The sequence below is a fragment of the Nomascus leucogenys genome, chromosome 17 (assembly GCF_006542625.1).
Source record: "Nomascus leucogenys isolate Asia chromosome 17, Asia_NLE_v1, whole genome shotgun sequence".
NCBI classification, from domain to species: Eukaryota; Metazoa; Chordata; class Mammalia; order Primates; family Hylobatidae; genus Nomascus; species Nomascus leucogenys.
Genome location: NC_044397.1, coordinates 34,761,360 through 34,788,381, shown reverse-complemented (window position 1 = coordinate 34,788,381; position 27,022 = coordinate 34,761,360). Strand labels below are relative to the sequence as shown.

The window sequence follows — 27,022 nt, the reverse complement described above, 5'->3', positions numbered from 1 at the left end:
CGGGTTTCCCTGCCTCCGTTTTGTGGCGCCTCTTGAAGGTCCTGGCAACCGGGTAGTGAAGGAATAAATTGCAGTAATTACACCAAGAGGGAGTGCTCTTTATATGTAGCTGTAGAAACAAACTTTCAAAATATAATTTCATTCTGCGAGCCTAGAGGACTTATTCTGGCACGGGGAAGGGGCAGTGACTTGCTCTTCGGCTCTGCCAGGACCTGCCCCCAGGAGGGGATGGGGCCAAGATGGCGCCGAGCGCTGGGTGAGCAGCGTCTTGGCTGCGGCTAGAGTTTTCCTGCTGCCTGCGCTCGGCTGGCGGGGGCGGGTCTGAGTGGTACCCAGGAGGAGACCCTTTGAAAGTCCCTTGTGGGGACTGGAAAGAGGACGGTTGGTTGCGTGTCTGTGCTCGTGGGGACCCCGTGTGTGTGCCTGCATTGGAGAGATGTTGCAGGAGATGGGGTGGGCTCTCTGAACCTCCTTTCGCGCTGCTCGGGGATCTTCGACCTGCTTCTCTGCTGGGATCTCGCTCAAGTTAACCCTTCCCTGGGACGCCTTCCTGCCGCCTCCGCTGATCTGAGGAGATCCTGTGACTGTAGCGTGTTTTATGAGCCTTTACTGGCAGAGGGTACCACCGGGTATTGAAGGATTCGTAGGAGTTCGCCAGGGAAGTGGGACACGACAGCCTCTTGTAAACCCGGCGCCAGGCACAGAGTATGTCTCGAATAATTGTGTTCCCTATAGATAAGACTTATAAAAGTTGGGGAGGAGATCAGGGATGGTTTGAAAAGAACCAATTTGTTTTTCGGCCTTCCTCTTCCCATCCTTCCAGCACGGCCCCACCCTACCTGTACTACTCCTGATCAGTATTGATGTTAATCTTCCTAATGTCCAACTCCAAGTGTGCTACTTTACTTTTTTTTTTTTTTTGAGACAGGATTTCCGTCTGTTACCCAGGCTGTTGTGCAGTGGCACCATCTTGGCTCACTGCAGCCTCCAACTCCTCAATTCAAGCGATGCTCCCGCCTCAGCCTCCTAAGTAGCTGGGATGACAGGTTCACACCACCACGCCCGTCTAATTTTTTAATTTTTGCAGAAATGGGGGTCTCACTATGTTGACCAGGCTGTCTGAAACTCCTGGCCTCAAACAATCCCCCCACCTCTGCCTTCCAAAGTGCTGGGATTACTGGGGTGAGTAACCTCTCTTGGCTCCAATTTGCTTTGTTTTTTTGTTTTTTTTTTGAGACGGAGTCTCCCTCTATTGCCCAGGCTGGAGTGCAGTGGCACGATCTCGGTTCATTGCAACCTCCGCCTCCTGGGTTCAAGCGATTCTCCCACCTCAGCCTTCCAAGTAGCTGGGACTACAGGCGCCCGCCACCATGTCTGGTTAATTGTTGTGTTTTTACAAAAAGACAGGGTTTTGCCATGTTGGCCAGGGTGGTCTCGAGCTCCTGACCTCAGGTGATCTTCCTGCCTAGGCCTCTCAAATTACAGGCGTGAGCCACTGCACCTGGCTCCACTTTGCTTTCTTTTTTTTTTTTTTTTTTTTTTTGAGATAGAGTCTCGCTCTGTTGCCCAGGCTGGAGTGCAGTGGTGTGATCTCGGCTTACTGCAAGCTCTGGCTCCCGGGTTCACGCCATTCTCCTGCCTCAGCCTCCCGAGTAGCAGGGACTACAGGCACCCGCCACCATGCCCGGCTAATTTTTTCTATTTTTTAGTAGAGACGAGGTTTCACCATGTTAGCCAGGATGGTCTCAATCTCCTGACCTCGTGATCCACCCGCTTTGGCCTCCCAAAGTGTTGGGATTACAGGCGTGAGCCACCGCGCTCGGCCCAGTTTGCTTTTAACTACAGTGTAGGCTCAAAGCTTGGGCCTATGACCTATTAATAATAGTGATACCAAGTATTTACTGAGCACCAACATCTCTAAGCCTTACAACTAATTCATTTACTTCACAAATATTTATGATGTCCCAGGCTGGGCTCCTGGAATACATCAGTGAACATAATAAAGAGCTCTGTCGGCCGGGCACAGTGGCTCACGCATGTAATCCCAGCACTTTGGGAGGCCAGGTGGGCGGAACATCTGAGGTCAGGAGTTCAAGACCAGCCTGAGCAACATGGTGAAACCCCATCTCTACTAAAAATACAAAAATTAGCCAGGTGTGGTGGCGCATGCCTGTAATCCCAGCTACTTGGGAAGCTGAGACAGGAGAATTGCTTGAATCTGGGAGGCGGAGGTTGCAGCGAGCCAAGATTGCGCCATTGCACTCCAGCCTGGACAAGAGTGAAACTCTAGCTCAAAAAAAAAAAAAGAGCCCTGTCCACATGGTGGACGGAGACGGAGATGGGGTCTCACTCTGTTGCCAGGCTGGAGTGCAGTGGCGCAACCTCTGCTCACTGCAACCTCCACCTCCCGGGTTCAAGTGATTCTCCTGCGTCAGCCTCCCGAGTAGCTGTGACTACAGGTGCTTGCCACCATGCCCATCTAATTTTTTTATTTTTAGTAGAGATAGGGTTTCACCATGTTGGCCAGGCTGGTCTTGAACTCCTGACCTAAAGTGATCTGCCCGCCTTGGTCTCCCAAAGTGCTAGGATTACAGGCGTGAGCCACTGTGCCTGGCCTGAGACGGGGTTTTGTTATGTTGCCCAGGCTGGTCAGGAATTCCTAAGCCCAAGCAGTCTTCCCACCTCACCCTCCCAAAGTGCAGAGATTACAGACATGAGGTGAGCCACTGCACCTGCCCATTATAAGGATTTCGGGTTTTACTGTATGGCAAGTGGAGAGCCATTATGAGGGTTTGAGTAAAGAAATGACAATCTGCTTTACAGTTTGACAGAAACATTTTGGCTGCAACGTTAGGAATGGATGTAGAGAAAGGCAAGGGTAGACTCCGGTTGACATTGTTAGGAGGTTTTCGGAGTTACCCAGTGGATAGATGATGGTGACCTGGGCCAAGCAGTGGGAGCAGAGGAGTCAGGTTGGACTAGCTGGTGGATTGATTGATTTTTGAGACAGAGTCTCGCTCTGTCGCCAGGCTGGAGTCCAGTGGCACGATCTTGGCTCACTGCAACCTCCGCTTCCCAGGTTCAAGTGATTCTCTTACCTCAGCCTCCCGAGTAGCTGGGACTACAGGCGCGTGCCACCACGCCAAGCTAGTTTTTGTATTTTTAGTAGAGATGGGATTTCACCATGTTGGCCAGGATGGTCTCCATCTCTTGACCTGGTGATCCGTCAGCCTCGGCCTCCCAAAGTACTGGGATTACAGGCGTGAGTCAACGCGCCCGACCGGATTTATTTTTTTATCTTTTTTTTTTTTTGAGACGGAGTCCATCTGTCACCGAGGCTGGAGTGCAATGGTGCAATCTCAACTCACTGCAACCTCTACCCCCGAGGCTCAAGTGATTCTCCTGCCTCAGCCTCCCAAGTAGCTGGGATTACAGGCACGTGCCACCATGCCCAGCTAATTTTTGTATTTTTAGTAGACACCAGGTTTTACCATGTTCCTCAGGCTGGTCTCGAACTCCTGACCCCAAGTGATCCACCCACCTTGGCCTCCCAAAGTGCTGGAATTACAGGCGTGAGCCACCACGCCTGGCCTACCTGGTAGATTTGATGTGAAGGCTCAGATAAAGAACAAGTGTCTGGATGGATGGTATTGCTATGAAGATAAGGAGAGCTGAGCCTGGGCCAGGCACTTCGGCTCAGGCCTTTAATTCTAACACTTTGAGAGGCCAACGCTGGAGGATTGCTTGAGCCCAAGACTTCAAAGTGGTGGGATTGAAGCCCTGAGGTGTAACAGAAAAAGACAGAAATCTGGGCTGGGCCGGGTGGCTCAGGCCTGTAATTCCAACACTTCGGGAGACTGAAGCAGGAGGATTGCGTGAGCCCAGCAGTTCGAGACCAGCCTGGACAACATAGTGAGACTCTGTCTCTGCCCCTGCCCCCCCAAAAAAAATTGGCTGTGCATAGTGGTACACACCTATAGTCCCAGCCACTTGGGAGGCTGAGGTGTGAGGATTGCTTTAGCCTGGGAGCTCCTGGGCTCTATGAGTTTTCCCACCTCTGCCTCCTGAGTAGCTAGAACTACAGCCATGCGCCTGCATACCCAGCTAATTTTTGTATTTTTTGTACAGATGGGGTCTCACTGTGTTGTCCAGGCTGGTCGTGAACTGCTGGGCTCAAGTGATCCTCTTACCTTGGGCTCCCAAAGTGTTGGAATTACAGGCATGAGCCACTAGGCCCAGTCCAGTTTTTTTTTTTTTTTTTTTTTTTTTGAGACGGAGTCACCGTGGCTGGAGTGCAGTGGCGTGATCTCGGCTCACTGCAACCTCTGCCCTCTGGGTTCAAGTGATTCTCCTGCCTTAGCCTCCCTAGTAGCTGGGATTACAGGCGTGCACTACCACGCCCTGCTAATTTTTGTATTTTTAGTAGAGATGGGGTTTCTCCATGTTGGCCAGGCTGGTCTCGAATTCCTGACCTCAAGTGATCCGCCCGCCTCGTCCTCCCAAAGTGCTGGTGGGATTACAGGTGTGAGCCACTGAACCTGGCCCCAGCCCAGATTTCTATCTTTCTCTGTTACACCTCAGGGCTGACTCACGTAGGGATGGACATAAGACACTCCGAGTTCCTCCCTTCTCTCCACTGTCCTGCCTTTGCTGGCCCTCTCCCCGTGTCTCATGTTTCTTTTTCTTCTGCCTGCCCCATTCCTCTGCCAGGGTCTCTGTCTCTCCACCGGGGGCTTCATCCTTCCAGGGAGGAGAAGAGGGACTCCAGAATGGCTGAGGAGAAGAAGCTGAAGCTTAGCAACACTGTGCTGCCCTCGGAGTCCATGAAGGTGGTGGCTGAATCCATGGGCATCGCCCAGATTCAGGAGGAGACCTGCCAGCTGCTAACGGATGAGGTCAGCTACCGCATCAAAGAGATTGCACAGGTGACCCGGCCCTTCTGTCCAGCTCCACATTGGGTCCATGTCGCCCGGGTCCCCGTCCTTAGGATTTTGGGCTGATGTCTGTTCTGTCACCCACCCCAGGATGCCTTGAAGTTCATGCACATGGGGAAGCGGCAGAAGCTCACCACCAGTGACATTGACTACGCCTTGAAGCTAAAGAATGTCGAGGTGATTTGGGGAGACAGGCAGGGGGCGGGTGATGAGGACAGGGCAATGGGGACGGGGTGAGACGCCATCCTTCAGCCAAGTATCCTCCGGCTCCCTTCTGACCCGTGCCCCTCTCTTCTGCCACAGCCACTCTATGGCTTCCACGCCCAGGAGTTCATTCCTTTCCGCTTCGCCTCTGGTGGGGGCCGGGAGCTTTACTTCTACGAGGAGAAGGAGGTTGATCTGAGCGACATCATCAATACCCCTCTGCCCCGGGTGCCCCTGGACGTCTGCCTCAAAGGTTGGGGGAGGGGAGAGCAGGGTGGCAGGGAGGAGGGAAAGGAGAACAGATGTGTGTGGGTGTGAGGAGCCTCACAATAGAAGAAAAGCTCAATGTGAGATCCCTGGTGAGTTGCAAGGGGAGCAGGAGTGGAAACACGCTTCCATAGCATGGGGCAACTCCCCAATGTCCATGCGTGGCAATTCACCTTGACACCTGCCTTCCTTGCAGCTCATTGGCTGAGCATCGAGGGCTGCCAGCCAGCTATCCCCGAGAACCCGCCCCCAGGTAACCTCCATGCCCCACCCTCTGGGTCTCTGGGTCCCTTTCCCCCTCCTTCCACCTTTTTTTTTGGGACAGAGTCTCACTCTGTTGTCTGTGCTGGAGTGCAGGAGTGCTGGAGTGCAGTGGCTCAATCTTGGCTCACTGCAAACCTGTGTCTCCTGGGTTCACGCGATTCTTTGTGTCTCAGCCTCCTGAGTAGCTGGGACTACAGGCACATACCACCACGCCTGGCCAATTTTTTGTAATTTTAGTAGAGACGAGGTTTCACCATGTTGGCCAGGCTGGTCTCGAACTTCTGACCTAAGGTGATCCACCCACCTTGGCCTCCCAAAGTGCTGGGATTATAGGCATGAGCCACTGCGTCCGGCCTCCTCCCACCTTTTACTTTTCCTGCTACTCTCGTCACCCCTCCCGCTGTGCCTGCTTTCCCACCAGCTCCCAAAGAGCAACAGAAGGCCGAAGCCACAGAACCCCTGAAGTCAGCCAAGCCAGGCCAGGAGGAAGACGGAACCCTGAAGGGCAAAGGTCAAGGGGCCACCACAGCCGACGGCAAAGGTCAGTCCTCCTAGGCCAGGCCTCTCTGGACTCTTGCCTAAAGCCACATGGCTATTTGTTTTGTTTCCTTTTTTTTGTTTTTGAGACAGAGTCACTCTGTCACCCAGGCTGGAGTGTAGTGGTACGATCTCAGCTCACTGCAACCTCCACCTCCGGGGTTCAAGCGATTCTCCTGCCTCAGCCTCCTGAGTAGCTGGGACTACAGGTGCCCACCACCACGCCCGGCTAATTTTTGTAATTTTTTTTAGTAGAGACAGGGTTTTGCTATGTTGGCCAAGCTGGTCTCAAACTCAGCCTCATGTGATCCACCTGCCTTGGCCTCCCAAAGTGCTGGGATTACTGGTGTGAGCCACCATGCCAGGCCTCCATGTAGCCATTGGTGAAGTGGCTGAGATCAGGGCCAGAGAGCCCCAGAAAGGATGGGGAAGCCTAAGAAGAAGCCGGGTCTCCTGGGTCTCAGGGGAAGTGGAGGGTTAAGGTTCTTCTGTTACTGAGGTTTCTTCTGGAGCTTTCTTTGTCAGACCCACCTCTCCAATCACACAGGGAAAGAGAAGAAGGCGCCACCCTTGCTGGAGGGTGCCCCCTTGCGACTGAAGCCCCGGAGCATCCACGAGTTGTCTGTGGAGCAGCAGCTCTACTACAAGGAGATCACCGAGGCCTGCGTGGGCTCCTGCGAGGCCAAGAGGGCGGTGAGGGCCCCACCAGCCTGCCCTGGCCCTGAGACTCCTCCTCCTGGGGGCCCTATGAATTGCTCCCCACATCCCACCCCCACCTGACTAGCTTCCCTCCTCCCACAGGAAGCCCTGCAAAGCATTGCCACGGACCCTGGGCTGTATCAGATGCTGCCACGGTTCAGTACCTTCATCTCGGAGGGGGTGAGAGCATGAGGTTCCACAGTGCAGGGACGGCAGTGGAAGCTCCTGTGAGAGTCTCCCTGCCCCATGCCCAGCACTCCTCCCTCCCGCAGGTCCGTGTGAACGTGGTTCAGAACAACCTGGCCCTACTCATCTACCTGATGCGTATGGTGAAGGCGCTGATGGACAACCCCACGCTCTATCTAGAAAAATATGTGAGTGATCCTGCCCATCTTCCCTTCCGGGGACTAGGGACCCTGCTGCCACCAACAGGAAGTCAGTGGTTAGCAGTGGCTCACGCCTGAAATCCCAGCAACTTCGGGAGGCCGAAGTGGGAGGATTGCTTGAGCTCAGGAGTTTGAGGACAGCCTGAGGATAGTAGTGAGACTGCTATCTCTACAAAAAAAAAATTAACCAAAACAAAATTAGCCAGGCATGGTGGTGCACACGTGGCCCCAGCTACCTGGGAGGCTGAGATGGGAGGATTGCTTGAGCCCGGGAGATTGAGGCTGCGGTGAGCCATGATTGTGCCCCTGCACACCAGCCTGGGTGACAGAGCAAGACTTTGTCTCAAGCAAACACACAAAACCAGAATCAGCTGCCCCGCCCTTTCTCCCTTAGGTCCATGAACTTATTCCGGCTGTGATGACCTGCATTGTGAGCAGACAGCTATGCCTGCGACCAGATGTGGACAATCACTGGGCACTCCGAGACTTTGCTGCCCGCCTGGTGGCCCAGATCTGCAAGCATTTTAGCACAACCACTAACAACATCCAGTCCCGGATCACCAAGACCTTCACCAAGGTGAGCCAGGAAAACTTGAGCGTCGTTTGTTTCAGTTTGTTTCATCATTGGCCACCACTGGTTGGGGGAAGTCACACTGGAAACAAGGGGCAGAGGGAAGAGGGACTGGAACTTGTGGTGGTCTAAGGGTCTTGAGGCTTGTCTGTAATGCCTTTTTTTTTTTTTTGAGATGGAGTCTCGCTTTTTGCCCAGGCTGGAGTGCAGTAATGCGATCTCTGCTCACTGCACCCTCTGCGTCCTGGGTTCAAGCGATTCTTCTGCCTCAGACTCCTGAGTACTTGGGATTACAGGCGCCTGCCACCACAACTGGCTAATTTTTTTTTTTTTTTTTTTTTTTGAGATGGAGTTTCGCTCTTGTTGCCCAGGCTGGAGTGCAATGGTGCTATCTTGGCTTACCACAACCCCCGCCTCCTAGGTTCCAATGATTCTCCTGCCTCAGCCTCCCGAAAAGCTGGGATTACAGGCATGTGCCACCACACCCACCTAATTTTGTATTTTTAGTAGAGACAGGGTTTCTCCATGTTGGTCAGGCTGCTCTAGAACTCCCGATCTCAGGTGATCTGCCTGCCTTGGCTTCCCAAAGTGCCAAGATTACAGGTGTGAGCCACTACACCTGGCTACAACTGGCTAATTTTTGTATTTTTAGTAGAGACAGAGTTTCACCATGTTGACTAGGGTGGTCTCGAACTCCTGACCTCAGGTGATCTGCCTGCCTCGGCCTCTCAAAGTGCTGGGATTACAGGCGTGAGCCACTGCGCCTGGCCTCATTGTAATATCTTAATGATTTACAAGGAAAGTTGTCTGTGAAAGACTTAGGTCCCTATCAATGATCCTTTCAGACCCCTTCATCTTAGTTTATTTCCTTCCTCTTACAGAGCTGGGTGGACGAGAAGACGCCCTGGACAACTCGTTATGGCTCCATCGCAGGCTTGGCTGAGCTGGGACATGATGTTAGGCCTCTGGGAGGAAGAAATGGGGGAGGGGATGCAGTCATGAGGTTATAGAGGGCATTGTGCTCCCACCTGGGAGACCCTGGTGACCCTCCGGCTTTCATTTCTCCCTTTCCTTTCCGACAGGTTATCAAGACCCTGATTCTGCCCCGGCTGCAGCAGGAAGGGGAGCGGATCCGCAGCGTGCTGGACGGCCCTGTGCTGAGCAACATTGACCGAATTGGAGCAGACCATGTGCAGAGCCTCCTGCTGGTGACTGAAGCCCCTGTCCCCACACCTGCCCACTGAGACACAGGCGGTGTTTAGCAAGCACATGGCATATTTTATTCACCTACTCCTATCTTTGTCTCATATTTTCAGAGCACATTGCAGAGTCTGATACTATTTTACAGATGGAAAGACTGAGACTCAGGCTGAGTAAGAAATAAGGGGGCTGGGTGTGATGGCTTCTGCCTGTAATCCCAGCACTCTGGGAGCCTAGGAGTATGAGGCCAGCCTGGGCAACATAGCAAGATCCCACCTGCAAAAAACAAAAAGTTAGCCGGGAGTGGTGACATGTGTCTGTGGTCCCAGCTACTAGGGAGGCCGAGGTGGGAGGATTGCTTGAACCCAGGAGTTCAAGGCTACAGTGAGCTATGATCGTGCCACTGCACTCCAGCCTGGGTTACAGAGGGAGACCACCACCCCCAAAAAAAGAAGGGCTTACAAGCTCAGCCTGTGGCATTTGGACCATCCTTCCCCAGTGCTCCTGTGTTACTCTGTGGTCTTCTCTGTACAAGGCAAATGCCCTCTTGATTAACCATCCTGCCACGGTATTTAGCAAGTTCATTCACACGTTAGTGCCCATGTTTTCTTTTTTTTTTTTGAGATGGAGTCTCTCTAACCCAGGCTGGAGTGCAGTGGCATGATCTCAGGCTCACTGCAACCTCTGCCTCTCAGGTTCAAGCAATTCTTGTGCCTCAGCCTCCCAAGTAGCTGGAACCACAGGCACGCGCCACCACGCCTGGCTAATTTTTTGTATTTTTAGAAGAGACAGGGTTTCACGTTGGCCAGGCTAGTCTCAAACTCCTGACCTCAGGTGATCTGCCAGCCTCAGCCTCCCAAAGTGCTGGGATTACAGGCGTGAACCACCACGTCCAGCTGTCACCCAAGCTGGAGTGCAGTGACGCAACCTCTGCTCACTGCAACCTCCACCTGGGTTCAAGCATTCTAGTACCTCAGCCTCCCCAGTAGCTGGGACTACAGGTGCGTGCCCATGCCTGGCTAGTTTTTTGCATTTTTAGTGGAGATGAGGTTTCTCCATTTTGGCCAGGCTGGTCTCACACTCTTGACCTCAAGTGATCCGCCCACCTCAGCCTCCCAAGTGCTGGGATACAGGCGTAGGATGCTGCACCTGGCCCCATGCCCATCTTTTCTTATGAGAAAGCCCACAGTGTTCTGTACACACACTAATAGCTCAGCATAATTTGGCCTCCAACAGGGGCACTGAGATGATAAGGAATGTCCTTTTTTACCCCATCCCCAAGGTTCTTCTCGAGTGTCACCAGCCCTCCCTCAACCTGGCTTTTTTTCTGTCTGCAGAAACATTGTGCTCCTGTTCTGGCAAAGCTGCGCCCACCGCCTGACAATCAGGACGCCTATCGGGCAGAATTCGGGTCCCTTGGGCCCCTCCTCTGCTCCCACGTGGTCAAGGCTCGGGCCCAGGCTGCTCTGCAGGCTCAGCAGGTCAACAGGACCACTCTGACCATCACACAGGTCCGTGGCTGGGTGGGGAGGAGGAATAAGAGGAAGTGGAAGAGAACCCCAGTGTGGGATGGGCACTCACACACAGCCACATGTGCCCTGAGTCAGCAGTCTCAGGGCAACCAGGCCCCGAGTGAGGATGCCCCAGCCCCAGTGAGAGCCACTGAGGAAGAGTGAGGGGAGCCCAGGCCTCTCTCTTCAGACTCCTCTTAGTAGATGATGCCACTTCCCCCTTTCCTCTTCTCCCTGCAGCCCCGGCCCACGCTGACCCTCTCACAGGCCCCACAGCCTGGGCCTCGAACCCCTGGCTTGCTGAAGGTTCCTGGCTCCATCGCACTTCCTGTCCAGACACTGGTGTCTGCACGAGCGGCTGCCCCACCACAGCCTTCCCCTCCTCCAACCAAGTTTATTGTAATGTCGTCGTCCTCCAGCGCCCCATCCACCCAGCAGGTATGGAGAGCTGTGTGGGACAGGGAGCACCCTGGGGAGGCCCAGGAGTAGAGCACGGTCCCCTCTGGGCCCTAAGTCAGGAGCTGGAAGAGGTGCCCACCAGGGTCCTGCAGGGCCGTAGCTGCCCTGCATGAGCAAGGTCTCCAGCCACAGCTGTCTACAGGGTCAACTACAGGAACAACTTGTTCAGGCAGGGAGCAAGTGAAATGTCCTCGCCAGGCCTCTGGGGGGCAGGGAGGGCACAGGGCAAGTGGCCTGCCTTTCCTTTCTATCCAGGTCCTGTCCCTCAGCACCTCGGCCCCCGGCTCAGGTTCCACCACCACTTCTCCCGTCACCACCACCGTCCCCAGCGTGCAGCCCATTGTCAAGCTGGTCTCCACCGCCACCACTGCACCCCCCAGCACTGCTCCCTCTGGTCCTGGGAGTGTCCAGAAGTACATCGTGGTCTCACTTCCCCCAACAGGGGAGGGCAAAGGAGGCCCCACCTCCCATCCTTCTCCAGTTCCTCCCCCAGCATCGTCCCCCTCCCCACTCAGCGGCAGTGCCCTTTGTGGGGGGAAGCAGGAAGCTGGGGACAGTCCCCCTCCAGCTCCAGGGACTCCAAAAGCGAATGGCTCCCAGCCCCCCAACTCCGGCTCCCCTCAGCCTGCTCCGTGATGCTCCACCTGCCAGCCTCCGGATTCCTACACATGCAGATGTGTACACACGTGCACGTATACACATGCATGCACACTAAGCGGAAGGAAGTTGTAGATTGCTTCCTTCATGTCACTTTCTTTTTAGATATTGTACAGCCAGTTTCTCAGAATAAAAGTTTGGTTTGTAAGTTCCGATCCACTGCAGTCCTTCCTGCATCAGATACCACGGAACGGCTGGGCTCATTGCCCCCTCCTGGTCTTGGGACTGAGGACTTTTCCTGCCCAGATTCAGTCAGAAGGCCAGGAAGCTGGAAGAGAAAAGACTGTCCTCCCGTGGGACAAACTGCCGCCTTGGCCGCCGTGTCCTTGTTTGGGGAGCCTCAGATCCGAATGACGTAGGCGTCGCTGTGGCTTAGGTGTCGCACCCACTTGTGGGGGTTGGCATTGCCGCATGGCCTGAAGGCCAGCCTGAGGAATCGGACCTGGAGGCCAGAGCACGTGTGCCGGGGAAGCTCGAAGGAGAGACTGGCAGGGCCCAGCCCCAGAGGAGAGGCCGAGGTGGAGAGCCCATGGCTGGGAGGTCCTGGGGGCCCTGGGACGTCCATCTGTGAGGGGCAGAGGCAGGGGGAGGAAGGAGGGCAGGGAGCTGACCACGCTGGGGGAACCAGGCAGCAGCTGCTTCCGGAGGGTGGGGTGGGGGCTGCAAGTGAAGGTGGGAGGAGAGGGGCTGGGGATCCACAGCGAATACCTGGAAAAGGCCTGAGAGTTGAGAGCCTCCTTGCACCCGAGGCAGGTCCCAGCGAAGGGCTCCCTCTGCCAGTTCAGCCTTCTGCTCTGGGCTGCTCAGCTCCTGAGACAGGCTGGAGTTTGGAGAGGGAAGGTGCTGGGCTTGGCACCTTCTTGAGGCAGGCCCGTCATGCTGAGCTCACTCTCTCCCCAGGAAATCTCCCCATGGTGGGTGCACACACTCACCTGACCACCCCTCGAGGCAGGGGGAGGTGCAGCCTGACATTGAGGGCTTGGCTACAGAGGAGATGGGAACAAAGTCAGCTGCAGGAAGGCACAGTCCCTTGTCCTGTTCCTCTTCAATGTCACAACAGGATTTCAGTACAGGTGCCCCCCACCCTCCCAAATGCTACAGCCTCTACCTTAACTGGCTTCTGAGGCTGGCAGCTGCATCTGAAGGGAGAAGCAGCAGGTGCCCTGACCCCGTCTCCTGTCCCACAGAGCTGAAATCAGCCAGGCCGGCCTCACTCTTACCTCTTTGAGGGCAGGTCACATCGCAACTTTAGATAAACCTGGAGCCTGGATGAGAGGGTAAAACACCATGACTCAGGCCATCTCCTACTGGCATCTCACCATTCCCCACCGGGGACCTCCATGCGGGGCTGTGTGGGTGTGGGCTGTACCCCCAAGAGGGAAAAGGGCTGAGGCCCAGCCCAATTTCATTAGCCAAAGCTTTTTCTTATTCTTTTTTTTCAGAGAGAGAGACGGGGTCTCACTATGTTGCCCAGGCTGGTCTGGAACTCCTGGGCTCAAGTGATCCTCCCGCCTCAGCCTCCCAAAGTGCTAGGATTACAGGTGTGAGCCACCGTGCCCAGCCCAAGCCTTCTTCCAATTTGCACTCCATCACCACTACCACCACCCCCACTCTGCAGTGAGTCTTGGAAACATACAGGTCTTGGCTTGGGTTCCAAGGTAGTTCTAGAACCTAGGAAATTGTCTCACCGGCCTGAGCCTCGGTCCCACTGCACAGAGGGGAAGAGCCGGAAGGGGAGCGGTGAGGGGAGGTCATCGGAGAGTTGGTACCGCATCACAGTCAGCTGAGAGACCAGAGAGCAACAAGGTTAGTTTGGTTTCACGACCCCACTGCCCCCTTCCCCATGGTGGACAGAATTTATGAGGCCACCCCAACCCTGACCTCGCCCTGAGGTGGTTGCAAACGGAGGATTCGATGAGACTCAAACTCGTCCAGATTCACGGAGCTGTGAAACGAGACTTCATCGACCCGGATTCCTGGCCCATAACCTGGAAAGAGAGAGACTTCTCTCCTGACCCATGTTTTGGGAGAGGAGCAAGGAGAAGGGAGGCTCCGTCTGACTTCTCTCCATGAACTCTGGCAATGACCTACTCAAAGGGGAGAAAGACCCACTTTCTCCTCACCTCTCAGCTCTGACTTCCCCACACAAAACTCTTCAGTCAAGCCAATGCGCATCTCTGTCGGAGGAGAGACCATCAGGAGAGCTCAGCAACACCATGGTTTAAGTCACCAAGGAACCCACCCTAACCCCAAACCTGGGTCCCACCTGCAGATGCCTCACCTGAGCCACTGGGAAGGAAGCTCTTGAGCCGAATCTCTCCCTGCACATCCACCTTCAGCAGGGATCCCTGAGAGGCAGGGGGTCACGGTTAGAGTCTTTTTTTTTTTTTTTTTTTTTTTTGAGACAGGGTCTCGCTCTGTTGCCCAGGCTGGCAGTGGCGTGATCTCGGCTCACTGCAACCTCCACCTCCCAGGTTCAAGACATTCTCCTGCCTCAGCCTCACAAGTAGCTAGGATTACAGATGCTTGCCACCATAAGTGGCTAATTTTTGTATTTTTAGTAGAGACAAAGTTTCAGTGTGTTGGCCAGGCTGGTCTCAAACTCCTAACCTTAAGTGATCCATCCACCTTGGCCTCCCAAAGTGCTGGGATTACAGGCATGAGCCACCGTGCCCAGCCTTTATTTACTTATTTTTTTTAAGAGATAAGGTCTTGCTCTGTCATCCAAGCTAGAGTGCAGTGACTCGATCTTGGCTTACTGCAGCCTTAATCTCCTGTCTTAACCTCAAGTGATCCTGCCTCAGCCTCCCAAGTAGCTGGGACAGCAGGTGTACACTACCATGTCTGGGTAATTTGTTTATTTGTATTTTTTGTAGAGATGGGGTCTGGCTATGTTGCCCAGGCTGGTTTCAAACTCCTGGCCCCAAGTAATTCTCCCACCTTGGCCTCCCAAAGCACTGGGATTACAAGCATGAGCCACTGTGCCCGGCCGTTGCTAGGAGTCTTAGCCACCCCACCACGTTTCCCAAGTCCCATCTGTCCTCAGCTCCAGGTTTGGGAGCTCAAACTTACATTAGATGCTATCAGTACAGACAGTCTCTCGACCACATCCAAAAAAACTTCATTCTTTTGGCTCTGAGAAAGAGAGAGGATTTGAGTGGTTGGAAGCAGAATAGCCTATGTTCTGAAATGGACAGACAGGGAGAAAGGACAGGACAGTCAAAAGCTACAGCTTTAGGGTGGGGACATGGGTGATGGAAGGGATCATCTACCTCCACCCACATCTGGGGGAGGTGGGAGATGTGCCAAGATCTTTTTCTTTTTTCTTTTTTTGCATTTTTAGTAGAGACGGGGTTTCACCATGCCAGGCTGCTCTCAAACTCCTGGCATCAGGTGATCCGCCCACCTCGGCCTCCCAAAGTGCTGGGACTACAGGCGTGAGCTGCTGTGCCCGACCTAAGATCTTGGACTCCCGGATCCCAGAGCAAAACCAGAGGGTCTGACCCCATGGATCCTCCCTTCACCTGGTCAGAGCGACTGGACAGGACGGGGCGGCTGGCTGCACTGCTGGGGGCCACTTTGCTCTGTTGTGTCTCAGCCCCAAACTGTAAAGCATCCAAAGCAATCAATCATCAGGTCTGACAACCCCAGCCAACCCCTCTTCTTCCTCACTCTCCTCTTTCCCTCTACTGACCAAGCCAACGCTGCTGAGGTCAAAGAGGCTGAAGGGCTTGCTGACCACAGCTTCCGTCTGGATGAAATTCCTCAGCATCTCTGTGGATGTGGTCTGTACATAGCCATAGTCCTAGTGGTAAAGGAAGGACAGTCTGAGTGGTCAGTGGAGGGAAGGGGTAAAGAGGGGGAGTGGGGCCAGGCATGGTGGCTCACTCCTGTACTCTCAGCACTTTGGAAGGCCGAGATGTAGGAGAATGGCTTGAGGCCATGAGTTCAAGACCAGCCTGGGCAACACAGCAAGACTCCCATCTCTACAAAAAATAATTAGCTAGGCACAGGGGAGGCTGGGGCAGGAGGACAACTTGAGCCCAGGAGTTCCAGGCTGCAGTGAACTATAACTGCACCACTGCAGTCCAGCCTGGGCAACAGAGCAAGACCCTGTCTCTAAAAGCAAAAAAAGGCTGGGCGCGGTGGCTCATGTTTGTAATCCCAGCACTTTGGGAGGCCGAGGCGGGCGGATCACGAGGTCAGGAGATCGAGACCATGGTGAAACCTCGTCTCTACTAAAAATACAAAAAAAAAATTAGCCGGCCGTGGTGGGGGGCGCCTGTAGTCCCAGCTACTCAGAGAGGCTGAGGCAGGAGATGGCGGGAACCGGGGAGGCGGAGCTTGCAGTGAGCCGAGATTGCACCACTGCACTCCAGCCTGGGCGACAGAGCGAGACTCCGTCTCAAAAAATAAAATAAAATAAAAAATAAAAGCAAAAAAAAAAAACAAAAACAAAAAGAAGGTAGACTTGGCCTCCTAACCACAGCATCCCACAGTAGAAGAGCAGATGTATCTTCAGGGGAATTAGGCGGGGGCCACAGAAGGGGATCATTGATTCTCACCAGCACTTCATCCAGGAGTTCGTAGACCAGAGCCACATTGCGGGAGATGGTCCCCTCGCCCAGGGAGCCACAGTAATCGCCCAGAAGGGTGGCCAACCTGAGGAAACATTTACTTGGAGCGTGTATTTTCTCCTCCTCTCAGACCCCTCCTAGCTACCAGGTGCCCAGCCCAACCCTCCTCACCTGGAGAGCAGTTCTAGGAGGCTGAAGGGAGAAACGTTTTCTGAAGTTGTGACCACCAAATAGAGGCCGCTGTGTCTAATATGAATGAAATGACGGCCATCGTGATGCTGAGACACAGGCAGGGAAAAGAGAGGCGTTAAGAAAAGGGAGGTGGAGTGATCAGAACCCAGGAGACCTGAGCTCGGATCCCGATGCCTCTTACTGGTCACAACAGCAGTGACTTTGGGAGACACATGACAGGTGCCTGGGCCCAGCTTCCCAATGTGGAACCGGGGTTAATTACAGTAACTACCCCGAGTTGCTGAGGATGAAGTCACGCAGGGAGCTGGGCCTGGTGTGTTGCTGGCGCCCGATGGACTCTTTCTTTTTTTCCCACCCCCACCCCCACCACCCCGAGACGGAGTCTCGCTCTGTCTCTCAGGCTGGAGTGCGGTGTCCGGATCTCGGCTCACCGCAACCTCCGCCTCTTGGGTTCAAGCGATTGTCCTGCCTCAGCTTCCCGAGTAGATGGGATTACAGGCGCCCGCCACCACGCCCAGCTAATTTTTTGTGGGTTTTTTTTTTATTTTTAGTAGAGGCGGAGTTTCACCATGTTGGTCAGGCTGATTTCGAACTCCTGACCTCAGGTGATCCGCCCGCCTCGGCCTCCCAAAGTGCTGGGATTACAGGCGTGAGCCACCGCGCCGGGCCTCTCGTTAGCTTTATTTGGAGGAATGCACCCCCCAAGTGGAATCTACAAAGGAACCAGTCCTGGGAGGGAGCTGGCGCCCACCCGGCCCGCCGGGGCCCCGCTCCTCACCCGCCTCCCGCCACTGGTTACCATGACAACCGGGGACTCGTCTCCTGGCAGTCCCGTCAGCTTCCGGTAGAAGAGCTCGGCCACATCCCGGCCGCCACTGTCCCCGCGGACTGGCGGGTGGAAGGACTCAGTGAAGGATCCTGCGACACGGGCTGGCCCTGGGCGCCCCTCCCACCCGGCCCGTCCACCCCTTCCAAGCCCCACGGGTCCAGGATACAGTCTTTGTAGATGAGCGGGTCCCCCTTGGAGGACAGAATGAAGAACTGGGAAATCATGGCCGTTCTGGAGAGTAGACAAGAAGACGGCGAAAGTCGGGCCTGCCCCGCCCTGAGGCCCCGGAACAAAAGAACGCGCGTGCGCTGGCCCTTTAAGAGCGACTCTCCTTCCCCCGAGCCAGCTCGGACCGCGGGAAACCCGGCGCCCGCCCTACCCCGCCCGGAGATTCCCTTCCGACGCCCGCACCGCCTCCCCGTCACTCATTCCAGGCCTGCCCGGTGATTGGCTTGCGGCTAGCGGGAGGGGGGTAGAGGGCCGGCTTCTCCGATTGGCCCGCACGCAGCGGCGCCGGTCACGTGGGGGCGACGTTTCGCGCCAATTTCGGTTGGCCGGCCACAGTCCACCGCGCGGACGTTCTCAGCTTCCCCAGGAGCAAGACCTCTGAGCCCGCCAAGCGCTGCCGCACGGGCCTCGGCAGCGATGGCACTGAAGGACTACGCACTAGAGAAAGGTACGGGTCTACAAGCCTGGGAGGGCGTCCTGCGCGGGGAGCCTCCCGAGGAATACCTGTTGGTGTGAGCTGGGGTCTTGGGAGACCGGGGTCGGCGGGTTCTGGGGTGCGCAAGGCCAGAGGCAGGTTCGGGCTGCGGCCCGGCTAAGGCCCACGCGGCCTGGGAAGCGCGCGGGGGGCATCGATGTTGAAGAAATACTAGCAATCCCACCTGGTAAAAGTGTTAGGGTCGTGGGGTTGGGGGCTTGGGGGGCGCTAACCCGGCTGGGGGCTGCATAGGGAAGAGTCGCGCCCAGGACCTCAGGGGACTCTTAAGGGCTCTGGGCCCCCGGGCTAGCTTTCCTCCGCGCTTTTGGGCATTCTCAGGTTCCCGCGTCCTCCCGAGGCGCGCGGCGGCCCCGGGGGCGGGCAGGCAGGGGCCGCTGCGCGCCAGGATTGGCCGTTTGAGGCCGCCCTCCGAGCGGAAGTGGAGCCGGGCGGAAGTGGCGCGACGCGGCTGGAGGAGTGTCGTGACGCGGCTGGAGGAGTGTCGTGTAAACAGTGTCCTTCCGCGCAGCGGCCTCGGAGAGAGCTGCGGCCCGTGGGGGCGTGCCTGGGATCCAGGAGCTTCGCTCGGGCCCGGGAAAGGCGGCAGTGGGCTGGGATCGCGGTATCCCTGGGCGTGCTGGCCAATGGCTGGACTGGCTCCCACCCTGGGCGGAGGAATCCCGAGCTGTGAAGCGGTTGGAATCCGGGCCCATGTGCTTCTTTGTTTACTAAGAGCGGAAGCGCTAGCGGGAGCGGGGGTGGGGTGCGGTACCCGCCTGGTGGCAGAGGTCCCGGCGAAATCGGGGGCTCAGGGGACCCAAAGAAGGCGGGGGATCATAGGGGTGGAAAGAAAGCTGAGAACCTTGAGACTGGAGTGTGGGGGGGCCAATGGGGAAGGGCGATAGGATTTGAAACTAAAGTAGGGACCGGAATTCCCCTGGGGAGAAGATGTTGGATCGCCCTGTGCACTGCCACGGGCTCTTTATTCTTCGCTGGTTAAAAACAGACTTCTGAAAAAGAGTTATGCCCACTTTGGGGAGAATTCGGTAGATTTATTTAAATGCTCATATTATTAATTAGTTCACAGGCCATGTTTTAAGGGAAAATAGGTATCTAAGATTTCTATCGGATGGGCGGTAATGTGTCTTAAAGTTTGTGTCTTATGATTTTACATTTCATGTTACAGAAAAGGTTAAGAAGTTCTTACAAGAGTTCTACCAGGATGATGAACTTGGGAAGAAGCAGTTCAAGTATGGGAACCAGTTGGTAAGTCTAAGATTGGGTAAAGGGAATGGGGAGCGGGGTGCTTAAGGAGCCATAAGCAGCAGCTTGGCTTGTTTTATTAAAGCCATAACAAATAGAGGGTTTGAGGGCTGAGAAGCGAGTATCGCTCTGTGTGGCGCTGTGTTCTCCCCTGTGGATGCCCAGAGCCGGTGCTGAGTTCTCAGTGATGCATTTTTACATATGAACACTGGTGAACAAGGTGAATGTGGCTCTGAGGTGTTTCTGTTTCTTCCCCACCTGAGGTTCGGCTGGCTCATCGGGAACAGGTGGCTCTGTATGTGGACCTGGACGACGTAGCCGAGGATGACCCCGAGTTGGTGGACTCAATTTGTGAGAATGCCAGGCGCTACGCAAAGCTCTTTGCTGATGCCATACAAGAGCTGCTGCCTCAGTACAAGGAGAGGGAAGTGAGTGGCTAGAGAACAATAGCAAACAAAGGGCAAGGCGTTTAAGCTTCTGTAGAGAGGCTGCTCAGATACTGATGTTTTCTGAGCAGGCAGAAAGGAGGGGCACTTCTGCCTGGTGTGCTCTGTGCTCTCCTTTTCCCATCCTGTCGCTTTTTTTTTTTTTTTTTTTTTTTTTTTTTTTTTTTTTTTTTCTTCTCTTTTAGGTGGTAAATAAAGATGTCCTGGACGTTTACATTGAGCATCGGCTGATGATGGAGCAGCGGAGTCGGGACCCTGGAATGGCCCGAAACCCCCAGAACCAGTACCCTGCTGAACTCATGCGCAGATTGTGAGTGGTCTCTGTTGGGAAGGATGTAGGGATTGGTTCTCCAGGATCTTGTCTGTGACTCTTTTCTCTCCTTAGTGAGCTGTATTTTCAAGGCCCAAGCAGCAACAAGCCTCGTGTGATCCGGGAAGTGCGGGCTGACTCTGTGGGGAAATTGGTGACTGTGCGTGGAATCGTCACTCGTGTCTCTGAAGTCAAACCCAAGATGGTGGTGGCTACTTACACTTGTGACCAGTGTGGGGCAGAGACCTACCAGCCGGTACGTGTGGAGCAAGGAGCAGGAAAGCACTTACCCATTAGTCGTTTTGTAGAGATTAACTTGATCCTGTGATGCCTATTGTTTTATTTGGTTGTAAAAGTTGCGGCCAGCTGCCTGGCCGCCCCGTCTGGGAGGTCTACCACGGAGGCCAGAAGCAATGTGGGGGCTGGACGTGGTGGCTCACGTCTGTGGTCCCGGCACTCTGGGGGGCCGAGGCGGGTTGATCACGTCAGGCTAGGAGTTCGAGACCAGTCTGGCCAACATGGCGAAACATATGAAAAATACAACAGACAAACCAACCAACCAACTCAGTGACAACAAAACAGGTCTACCCTGGAGTCATACTCTAATTTTTTCTATTTTCCTCCCTTTCTGATCCTTTATCCCACTTTTTCTTCCTCTTCCTTCTTCTTCGTGAAATGGAGGATTATTATGACTGATCCATATAAAGTCTCTCTCTCATTTATTTTAATTCCCACTCCCCATTTCTATTCCCCGTCTTCCCATGTGCAACCTTCCTAATATGTTTGATACGCATCTTTTTGTTTGTATGTATTTTTAGAAAATGTTTATTGTTTCTGTGTGTAAAAAAAAAAAAAAAAAAAGTTGCAGCCGGGCGCGGTGGCTCAAGTCTGTAATCCCAGCACTTTGGGAGGCCGAGGCGGGCGGATCACGAGGTCAGGAGATCGAGACCATCCTGGCTAACATGGTGAAACCCCGTCTCTACTAGAAATGCAAAAAATTAGTCGAGTGTGTTGGTGGGCGCCTGTAGTCCCAGCTACTCGGGAGGCTGAGGCAGGAGAGTGGCATGAACCCGGGAGGCAGAGCTTGCAGTTAGCCGAGATCGTGCCACTGCACTCCGGCCTGGGGGACAGAGCGAGACTCCGTCTCAAAAAAAAAAAAAAAAAAAAAAAGTTGCGTGTGTGTTCGCCTTTCATTCTTGGGTATGTAGTGGTCTTTCTACCTATTTTCTGGGTGTTGTTGACCCAGAGTAAGTTCAGAGGGTTCTTGACACTTCCAAGATGTCTGCCACGAAGAGAAAATGTGATTCAAAGGACCGACCCAATGGGGCTCTTTTCCTTCTGATTTCTTTGGTGCTTCTGTTCTCACATCCTAGATCCAGTCTCCCACTTTCATGCCTCTGATCATGTGCCCAAGCCAGGAGTGCCAAACCAACCGCTCAGGAGGGCGGCTGTATCTGCAGACACGGGGCTCCAAATTTATCAAATTCCAGGAGATGAAGATGCAAGAACATGTGAGTTTGGGGTACGTGGCCCTGGGCAGGTGGATCGGGAGTCCACTTGAATCCTGTAGTCACTTGTGGAATGGCAGGAAGAAGAACAAAAGAGGGAAGTGCAGGAGGGAGGTGGAACTAGAATTTCCTGAGAGCCTTGGGAAGGGGAAAGGAGGTCTCAGCACCCCTCCTGTGGGCTTGTCTGTGGCTGGGTAGCTTGGGAGCCTTTGAGTGGGATGCCTAGAGAGGGAAGGTTGGGTCTTTGTCCATTTCTCCTAGCCTTATGTGCCCTTCCCTCCCCTAGAGTGATCAAGTGCCTGTGGGAAATATCCCTCGTAGTATCACGGTGCTGGTAGAAGGAGAGAACACAAGGATTGCCCAGCCTGGAGACCATGTCAGTGTCACTGGTATCTTCTTGCCAATCCTGCGCACTGGGTTCCGACAGGTGGTACAGGTAAGGAAGAGTTTGACATGAGGAATGGATCATCCCCTTTTCCCTCACCTACTTATTCTACCCACACAGAGAAAAGTGAGCAGCAAAACCCCAAACAAAACAGAACCCAGGGATTTGTCAAGAAATTGTTAGGGAATCCAGTGATGGGCAAGTTGAAGGGATTCCATCTGTATCCTGGCATTTTCCTGCCCAAGGGTTTACTCTCAGAAACCTACCTGGAAGCCCATCGGATTGTGAAGATGAACAAGAGTGAGGATGATGAGTCTGGGACTGGAGAGCTCAGCAGGGAGGAGCTGAGACAGATTGCAGGTGAGGGGCAGGGGAGAGAGAGGAAATTCCGTTTACATCCTAGCTCCCTTTTCCCCCAGAAAATACAACCATCTTAACTTCTCTACAGAGGAGGATTTCTACGAAAAGCTGGCAGCTTCAATCGCCCCAGAAATATATGGGCACGAAGATGTGAAGAAGGCACTGCTCCTCCTGCTAGTGGGGGGTGTGGACCAGTCTCCTCGAGGCATGAAAATCCGGGGTAAGAAGAAAAAAGGGAGAGGCTCAGGGTGGATGAAGTCATTTAGGAGGAAAAAAGGATGACAAGTGTTCCTGTAGGTCACAGTATAAGAGTGGACATCTTGCCTTCGTGGACACAGGGAGGGCTTAGAAATAGTGCTGGGTGTTAGGGGGAGGCAGAACTCAAAATTGCTCTGTTGTTGGCCAAGCATTGGGAGAAGAGTCATTCCAGAGCTGCCTTCTCTTCCTCCAGGCAACATCAACATCTGTCTGATGGGGGATCCTGGTGTGGCCAAGTCTCAGCTCCTGTCGTACATCGATCGGCTGGCCCCCCGCAGTAAGTAGTTGGGCTTTGGGAGAGGTGAATATAGTGACAGACAGGACCACAGTGTTTATTCAAAAAGTAGGGGTGCATGGTGGCTCACGCCTGCAATCCCAATGCTCTGAGAGGCTAAGGCAGGAGAATCATTTGAGACCGCCTCTATGTCTACTAAAAAGTTTTTTTGTTTGTTTGGGTGTTGTTTTTTTTTTTTTTTTTTTTTTTTTTTTTGAGACGGAGTCTCAGTCACCCAGACTGGAGTGCAATGGCATGGTCTCGCCTCACTGCAACCTCTGCCTCCCAGGTTCAAGCAATTCTTCTGCCTCGGCCTCCCGAGTAGCTGGGACTACAGGCGTGTGCCACCACACTTGGCCACTTTTTGTATTTTTAGTAGAGACAGAGTTTTACTGTGTTGGGCAGGCTGGTCTTGAACTCCTGACCTTGCGATCTGCCCATCTTGGCCTCGGCCTCTGAAAGTGCTGGGATTAGAGGAGTGAGCCACTGCGCCCGGCCTCTACTAAAAAGTTTTAAAAATTAGTTGGGTGTGGTAGTGAGTGCCTATAGTCTCAGCTACTTGGGAGGCTGAGGCCGGAGGATGGCTTGAGCCCAGGAGCGAAGGTTTCAGTGAGCCACAGTTGTGCTCTGAAGAGAACCAGTGGGAGGAGAAGGGGGACATTGCCAGTGCCCCACAGATCTCGAGCGTCTCAAGAAGGCCTAGTGGAGGGAGTGGAATGGTCCCAGCGCAGGCCCCGCCTCCCTGGCCCGTTTGTTGTCTTTTGCTTGTTCCCTTTCTTGTTCTTTTTCTCTTATGGTCCTTATTTCTTCTCTTCCAGGCCAGTACACAACAGGCCGGGGCTCCTCGGGAGTGGGGCTTACCGCAGCTGTGCTGAGAGACTCCGTGAGCGGAGAACTGACCTTAGAGGGTGGGGCCCTGGTGCTGGCTGACCAGGGTGTGTGCTGCATTGATGAGTTCGACAAGATGGCCGAGACCGACCGCACAGCTATCCACGAGGTCATGGAGCAGCAGACCATCTCCATTGCCAAGGCCGGCATTCTCACCACACTCAATGCCCGCTGCTCCATCCTGGCTGCCGCCAACCCTGCCTATGGGCGCTACAACCCTCGCCGCAGCCTGGAGCAGAACATACAGCTGCCTGCTGCACTGCTCTCCCGGTTTGACCTCCTCTGGTTGATTCAGGACCGGCCTGACCGAGACAATGACCTACGGTGAATGAAGCTCAACACCCAAAGAGAGGTCCCCTGTAATGATCTGTGTAGGGAGGAGGAGAGGTGAATCAGAAAACAAATTCCATGCTCCTGGAAACCCCAGAGCCTCCCCTTTGCAGTAGGGGCTGGTCCACGGTTCTCAGGGAAATGGTGGATTGGGGCTGAAATGCTGATGAGGATTTCCCGGGAAAGCTTGTCCCTCCTACACTGTGAGGAAGTGGCAGAGCCAAAGGAGGGACACCTAAGAGGACATGGGTGTGTAGCCCTAAAAAGGGTGTTTCTTCTCACCTTCCCTCTGTCCAGGTTGGCCCAGCACATCACCTATGTGCACCAGCACAGCCGGCAGCCCCCCTCCCAGTTTGAACCTCTGGACATGAAGCTCATGAGGTAGGAGAGCTGGGTGCAGACGGGCAAACGTTGTTGGCGTGGGCCATGCGAGCCTCCTGAAAACGTGCTTATTAGTCTTAGGATGTGTGTTTTTCACACCACCACTTCCCGCTACAGACATGTCCAGAGCCTCAGATCAGCTTTTAAGTGGAAAGTTCCACACTTCATATGATAGGGACACGGGAAACTTTGTTTCCTACACAAGTTATTTTTTTTTTTTTGAGACGAAGTCTCGCTCTGTCACCCAGGCTGGAGTGTAGTGGCGTGATCTCAGCTCTCTGCAACCTCTGCCTCCCAGGTTCAAGTGATTCTCCTGCCTCAGCCTCCTGAGTAGCTGGGATTACAGGCGCACAGCACCACGCCTGGCTAATTTTTTGTATTTTAGTAGAGAGCGGTTTCACCATGTTGTCCAGGATGCCCGCCTCTGCCTCCCAAAGTGCTGGGATTACAGGCATGAGCCACTGCGCCTGGCCCACAAAAATATTTTTAATAAAATTACCTTCAGGTTATGTATATCAATTGTATATGAAATAGAGGTGAATTTCATGTTTAGACTGGAGTCCCATCCCCAAGCTATCTCATTATGTATATGCAAATACTCCAAAATTTGAAGTTTAAAACACCTGCTCCCAGGCATTCTGGATGATAATCTCTATCTCTCTTGCTATTTCCCCATGAGCCTCCAGTGTTCCTTCAGATTTTTACTCCCTTTTAAATATTCTGTAAACAATTCTCTTTAAATAAAATATATCTGTTTTGCCATGTCATGCGCTCAGAGGAGGGGTCTGGATCCTCTCTTAATGACAGACGGATTTGTCTTACAGAGGCCATTTTCCCGAAAAAAACAGGAAATAACTTGGAGGATACTGGGGGGCTATACATTTGGCGAAATCCATCAGTGATATTCAAGCCAAGCAAATAATCACCCACTAATTTGTTTTTTCCACTTAAAATTCCTGGAGGGGACCATGTTAAATGGGGAGCCCTGGTACAGAAAACAATATGGACTCATATTCACTCCCTTCCCCATCTCCCTCTTCTGCTTCCCCATGAACCTTCCCCCACAGGCGTTACATAGCCATGTGCCGTGAGAAGCAGCCCACAGTGCCAGAGTCTCTGGCTGACTACATCACAGCAGCGTACGTGGAGATGAGGCGAGAGGCTTGGGCTAGTAAGGATGCCACCTATACTTCTGCCCGGACCCTGCTGGCTATCCTGCGCCTTTCCACTGCTCTGGTAAGTGCCCAAATTGCTGGAGGGCCATCTGTTTTGACTCTTAAAGGGGCAGCTCCTTACCATGCTCTCATCGCCACCTCCCTCCCTCCCGCTCCAGCCCTGCCGGGGCTAAAGTGCTGACAGTGCAGATAGTGGTCCTCTCCGTGCTACCGCACTGTGGGTACTTGCTGCTCCAGCAGGGCACGCACAGCGTCCGTGGAGGGAAAGGCCTTTTCCCCACTTCTTAACCTTCACTGAGGGGGTGGTTGGGGTCTGTTTCACTCCATGTGTCCTAGATCCTGTGCTACAGACCTTCCTTTCTGTCCTCCCATCTTGGACCTCAGTCCTGGGGGCTCCAAAGTGCTGTTCGTGCAGGTAGTGTGATTACCCGACCTACTGCTGAGCTAGCACTTCCCGAGCCCCCGGGACACGTTCTCTCTGCCAATTGTCTTCTTGGCTGAGCTCCCCAAGCTCCATCTGTCATGCTGGGGAGCCCAGTGGAGTTCAAAAGGGTCTGGTCTCCCTCACAGGACAGCTGAACTCCGGGACTGGCCAGTGTTGAGAGGCGGAGACTTGGGCAATTGCTGGACGCTGCCCTGGGCATTGCACTTGTCTCGGTCTGACAGTGCCGGCCCAACACTGCGGATGCTGGGGGGAGGGGGGACTCCACTCCTGTTTTGTGAGTAGGCGACCGATGGACAGCCCAGCCTTAAAGCCAGAACAAGGGTGTCCCCTGACCTCGTTCCACTGCCCTCCTCCCGTTCCCATCTCTCCCCTACCTTCCCCTTAGGCGCGTCTGAGAATGGTGGACGTGGTGGAGAAAGAAGATGTGAATGAAGCCATCAGGCTAATGGAGATGTCAAAGGACTCTCTTCTAGGAGACAAGGGGCAGACAGCTAGGTGAGTGGTTTAGTGAAGGACGAAGCTGTGTCACTTTGGCTTCTGTGTGTCCATGTGTCTGAGGTTGGCCTCAATTCTAACACTGGCCGCCATTGTTCTCTGTTGATGTCGAGCATTCCTGTTTGTACCCTGACCTTACACACCCACTCATTTCCTTCAGGACTCAGAGGCCAGCAGATGTGGTATTTGCCACCGTCCGTGAACTGGTCTCAGGGGACCGAAGTGTCCGGTTCTCTGAGGCAGAGCAGCGCTGCATATCTCGCGGCTTCACACCCGCCCAGTTCCAGGCAGCTCTGGATGAATACGAGGAGCTCAACGTCTGGCAGGTCAATGCTTCCCGGACACGGATCACTTTTGTCTGATTCCAGCCTGCTTGCAACCCTGGGGTCCTCTTGTTCCCTACTGGCCTGCCCCTTGGGAAGGGGCAGTGATGCCTTTGAGGGGAAGGAGGAGCCCCTCTTTCTCCCATGCTGCACTTATTCCTTTTGCTAATAAAAGTGTTTGTAGATTGTCA

General features: G+C 54.1%; 3 protein-coding genes across 6 annotated transcripts; 2 read left to right on the top strand and 1 right to left on the bottom strand.

Annotated features, from left to right (window-relative positions):
* The first annotated feature begins 1 nt into the window (after nt 1).
* On the top strand, nt 2–11,841 carry TAF6 (TATA-box binding protein associated factor 6). Of its 2 annotated transcripts, XM_030795956.1 has the most exons (15): nt 2–705; nt 4,711–4,925; nt 5,025–5,111; nt 5,238–5,391; nt 5,602–5,658; nt 6,091–6,210; nt 6,754–6,899; nt 7,008–7,085; nt 7,178–7,279; nt 7,686–7,868; nt 8,744–8,818; nt 8,945–9,070; nt 10,400–10,573; nt 10,814–11,011; nt 11,288–11,841. In XM_030795956.1, exons 2-15 carry the CDS (start codon nt 4,770–4,772, stop codon nt 11,666–11,668), a joined length of 2,037 nt encoding a protein of 678 aa, XP_030651816.1. In that variant the 5' UTR covers nt 2–705; nt 4,711–4,769; the 3' UTR covers nt 11,669–11,841. The 2 variants fall into 2 exon arrangements, with proteins under 2 accessions (XP_030651816.1, XP_030651817.1); XM_030795957.1 differs by lacking the exon at nt 5,602–5,658 and having other exon boundaries at nt 609–705; nt 11,288–11,835.
* AP4M1 (adaptor related protein complex 4 subunit mu 1) lies at nt 11,738–17,675 on the bottom strand. 2 transcript variants are annotated; one of them, XM_003278060.4, is made up of 15 exons: nt 17,454–17,675; nt 17,258–17,346; nt 16,438–16,544; nt 16,255–16,351; nt 15,384–15,494; nt 15,214–15,294; nt 14,762–14,824; nt 13,971–14,037; nt 13,813–13,866; nt 13,571–13,677; nt 13,378–13,472; nt 12,910–12,954; nt 12,622–12,672; nt 12,398–12,509; nt 11,738–12,254 (listed from the first exon to the last, which is right to left on the bottom strand). In XM_003278060.4, exons 1-15 carry the CDS (start codon nt 17,509–17,511, stop codon nt 12,030–12,032), a joined length of 1,362 nt encoding a protein of 453 aa, XP_003278108.1. In that variant the 5' UTR covers nt 17,512–17,675; the 3' UTR covers nt 11,738–12,029. The 2 variants fall into 2 exon arrangements, with proteins under 2 accessions (XP_003278108.1, XP_012351780.1); XM_012496326.2 differs by having other exon boundaries at nt 17,237–17,346; nt 17,454–17,637.
* MCM7 (minichromosome maintenance complex component 7) lies at nt 17,655–27,022 on the top strand. Of its 2 annotated transcripts, none has more exons than XM_003278059.3 (15): nt 17,655–17,963; nt 19,177–19,256; nt 19,517–19,681; nt 19,885–20,009; nt 20,085–20,265; nt 21,383–21,520; nt 21,804–21,953; nt 22,148–22,262; nt 22,351–22,482; nt 22,714–22,797; nt 23,613–24,006; nt 24,310–24,393; nt 25,461–25,629; nt 26,399–26,508; nt 26,669–27,022. In XM_003278059.3, exons 1-15 carry the CDS (start codon nt 17,933–17,935, stop codon nt 26,868–26,870), a joined length of 2,160 nt encoding a protein of 719 aa, XP_003278107.1. In that variant the 5' UTR covers nt 17,655–17,932; the 3' UTR covers nt 26,871–27,022. The 2 variants fall into 2 exon arrangements, with proteins under 2 accessions (XP_003278107.1, XP_030651815.1); XM_030795955.1 differs by lacking the exon at nt 17,655–17,963 and adding an exon at nt 18,364–19,036.

What these genes read in the sequence shown, in the direction of transcription:
- TAF6 (XM_030795956.1), top strand. Translation starts at nt 4,770, where the DNA reads ATGGCTGAGGAGAAGAAGCTGAAGCTTAGCAACACTGTGCTGCCCTCG. An exon ending in GCATCAAAGAGATTGCACAG is followed by an intron (nt 4,926 to 5,024) that starts GTGACCCGGCCC and finishes CACCCACCCCAG; the next exon opens with GATGCCTTGAAGTTCATGCA. An exon ending in CACCACAGCCGACGGCAAAG is followed by an intron (nt 6,211 to 6,753) that starts GTCAGTCCTCCT and finishes CCAATCACACAG; the next exon opens with GGAAAGAGAAGAAGGCGCCA.
- AP4M1 (XM_012496326.2), bottom strand. Translation starts at nt 17,511, where the DNA reads ATGATTTCCCAGTTCTTCATTCTGTCCTCCAAGGGGGACCCGCTCATC. An exon ending in ACCTCAGCAGCGTTGGCTTG is followed by an intron (nt 15,295 to 15,383) that starts GTCAGTAGAGGG and finishes GATGCTTTACAG; the next exon opens with TTTGGGGCTGAGACACAACA. An exon ending in CTGTACTGATAGCATCTAAT is followed by an intron (nt 14,038 to 14,761) that starts GTAAGTTTGAGC and finishes CCTGCCTCTCAG; the next exon opens with GGATCCCTGCTGAAGGTGGA.
- MCM7 (XM_003278059.3), top strand. Translation starts at nt 17,933, where the DNA reads ATGGCACTGAAGGACTACGCACTAGAGAAAG. An exon ending in TCGAGGCATGAAAATCCGGG is followed by an intron (nt 22,483 to 22,713) that starts GTAAGAAGAAAA and finishes CTCTTCCTCCAG; the next exon opens with GCAACATCAACATCTGTCTG. An exon ending in CGATCGGCTGGCCCCCCGCA is followed by an intron (nt 22,798 to 23,612) that starts GTAAGTAGTTGG and finishes CTTCTCTTCCAG; the next exon opens with GCCAGTACACAACAGGCCGG.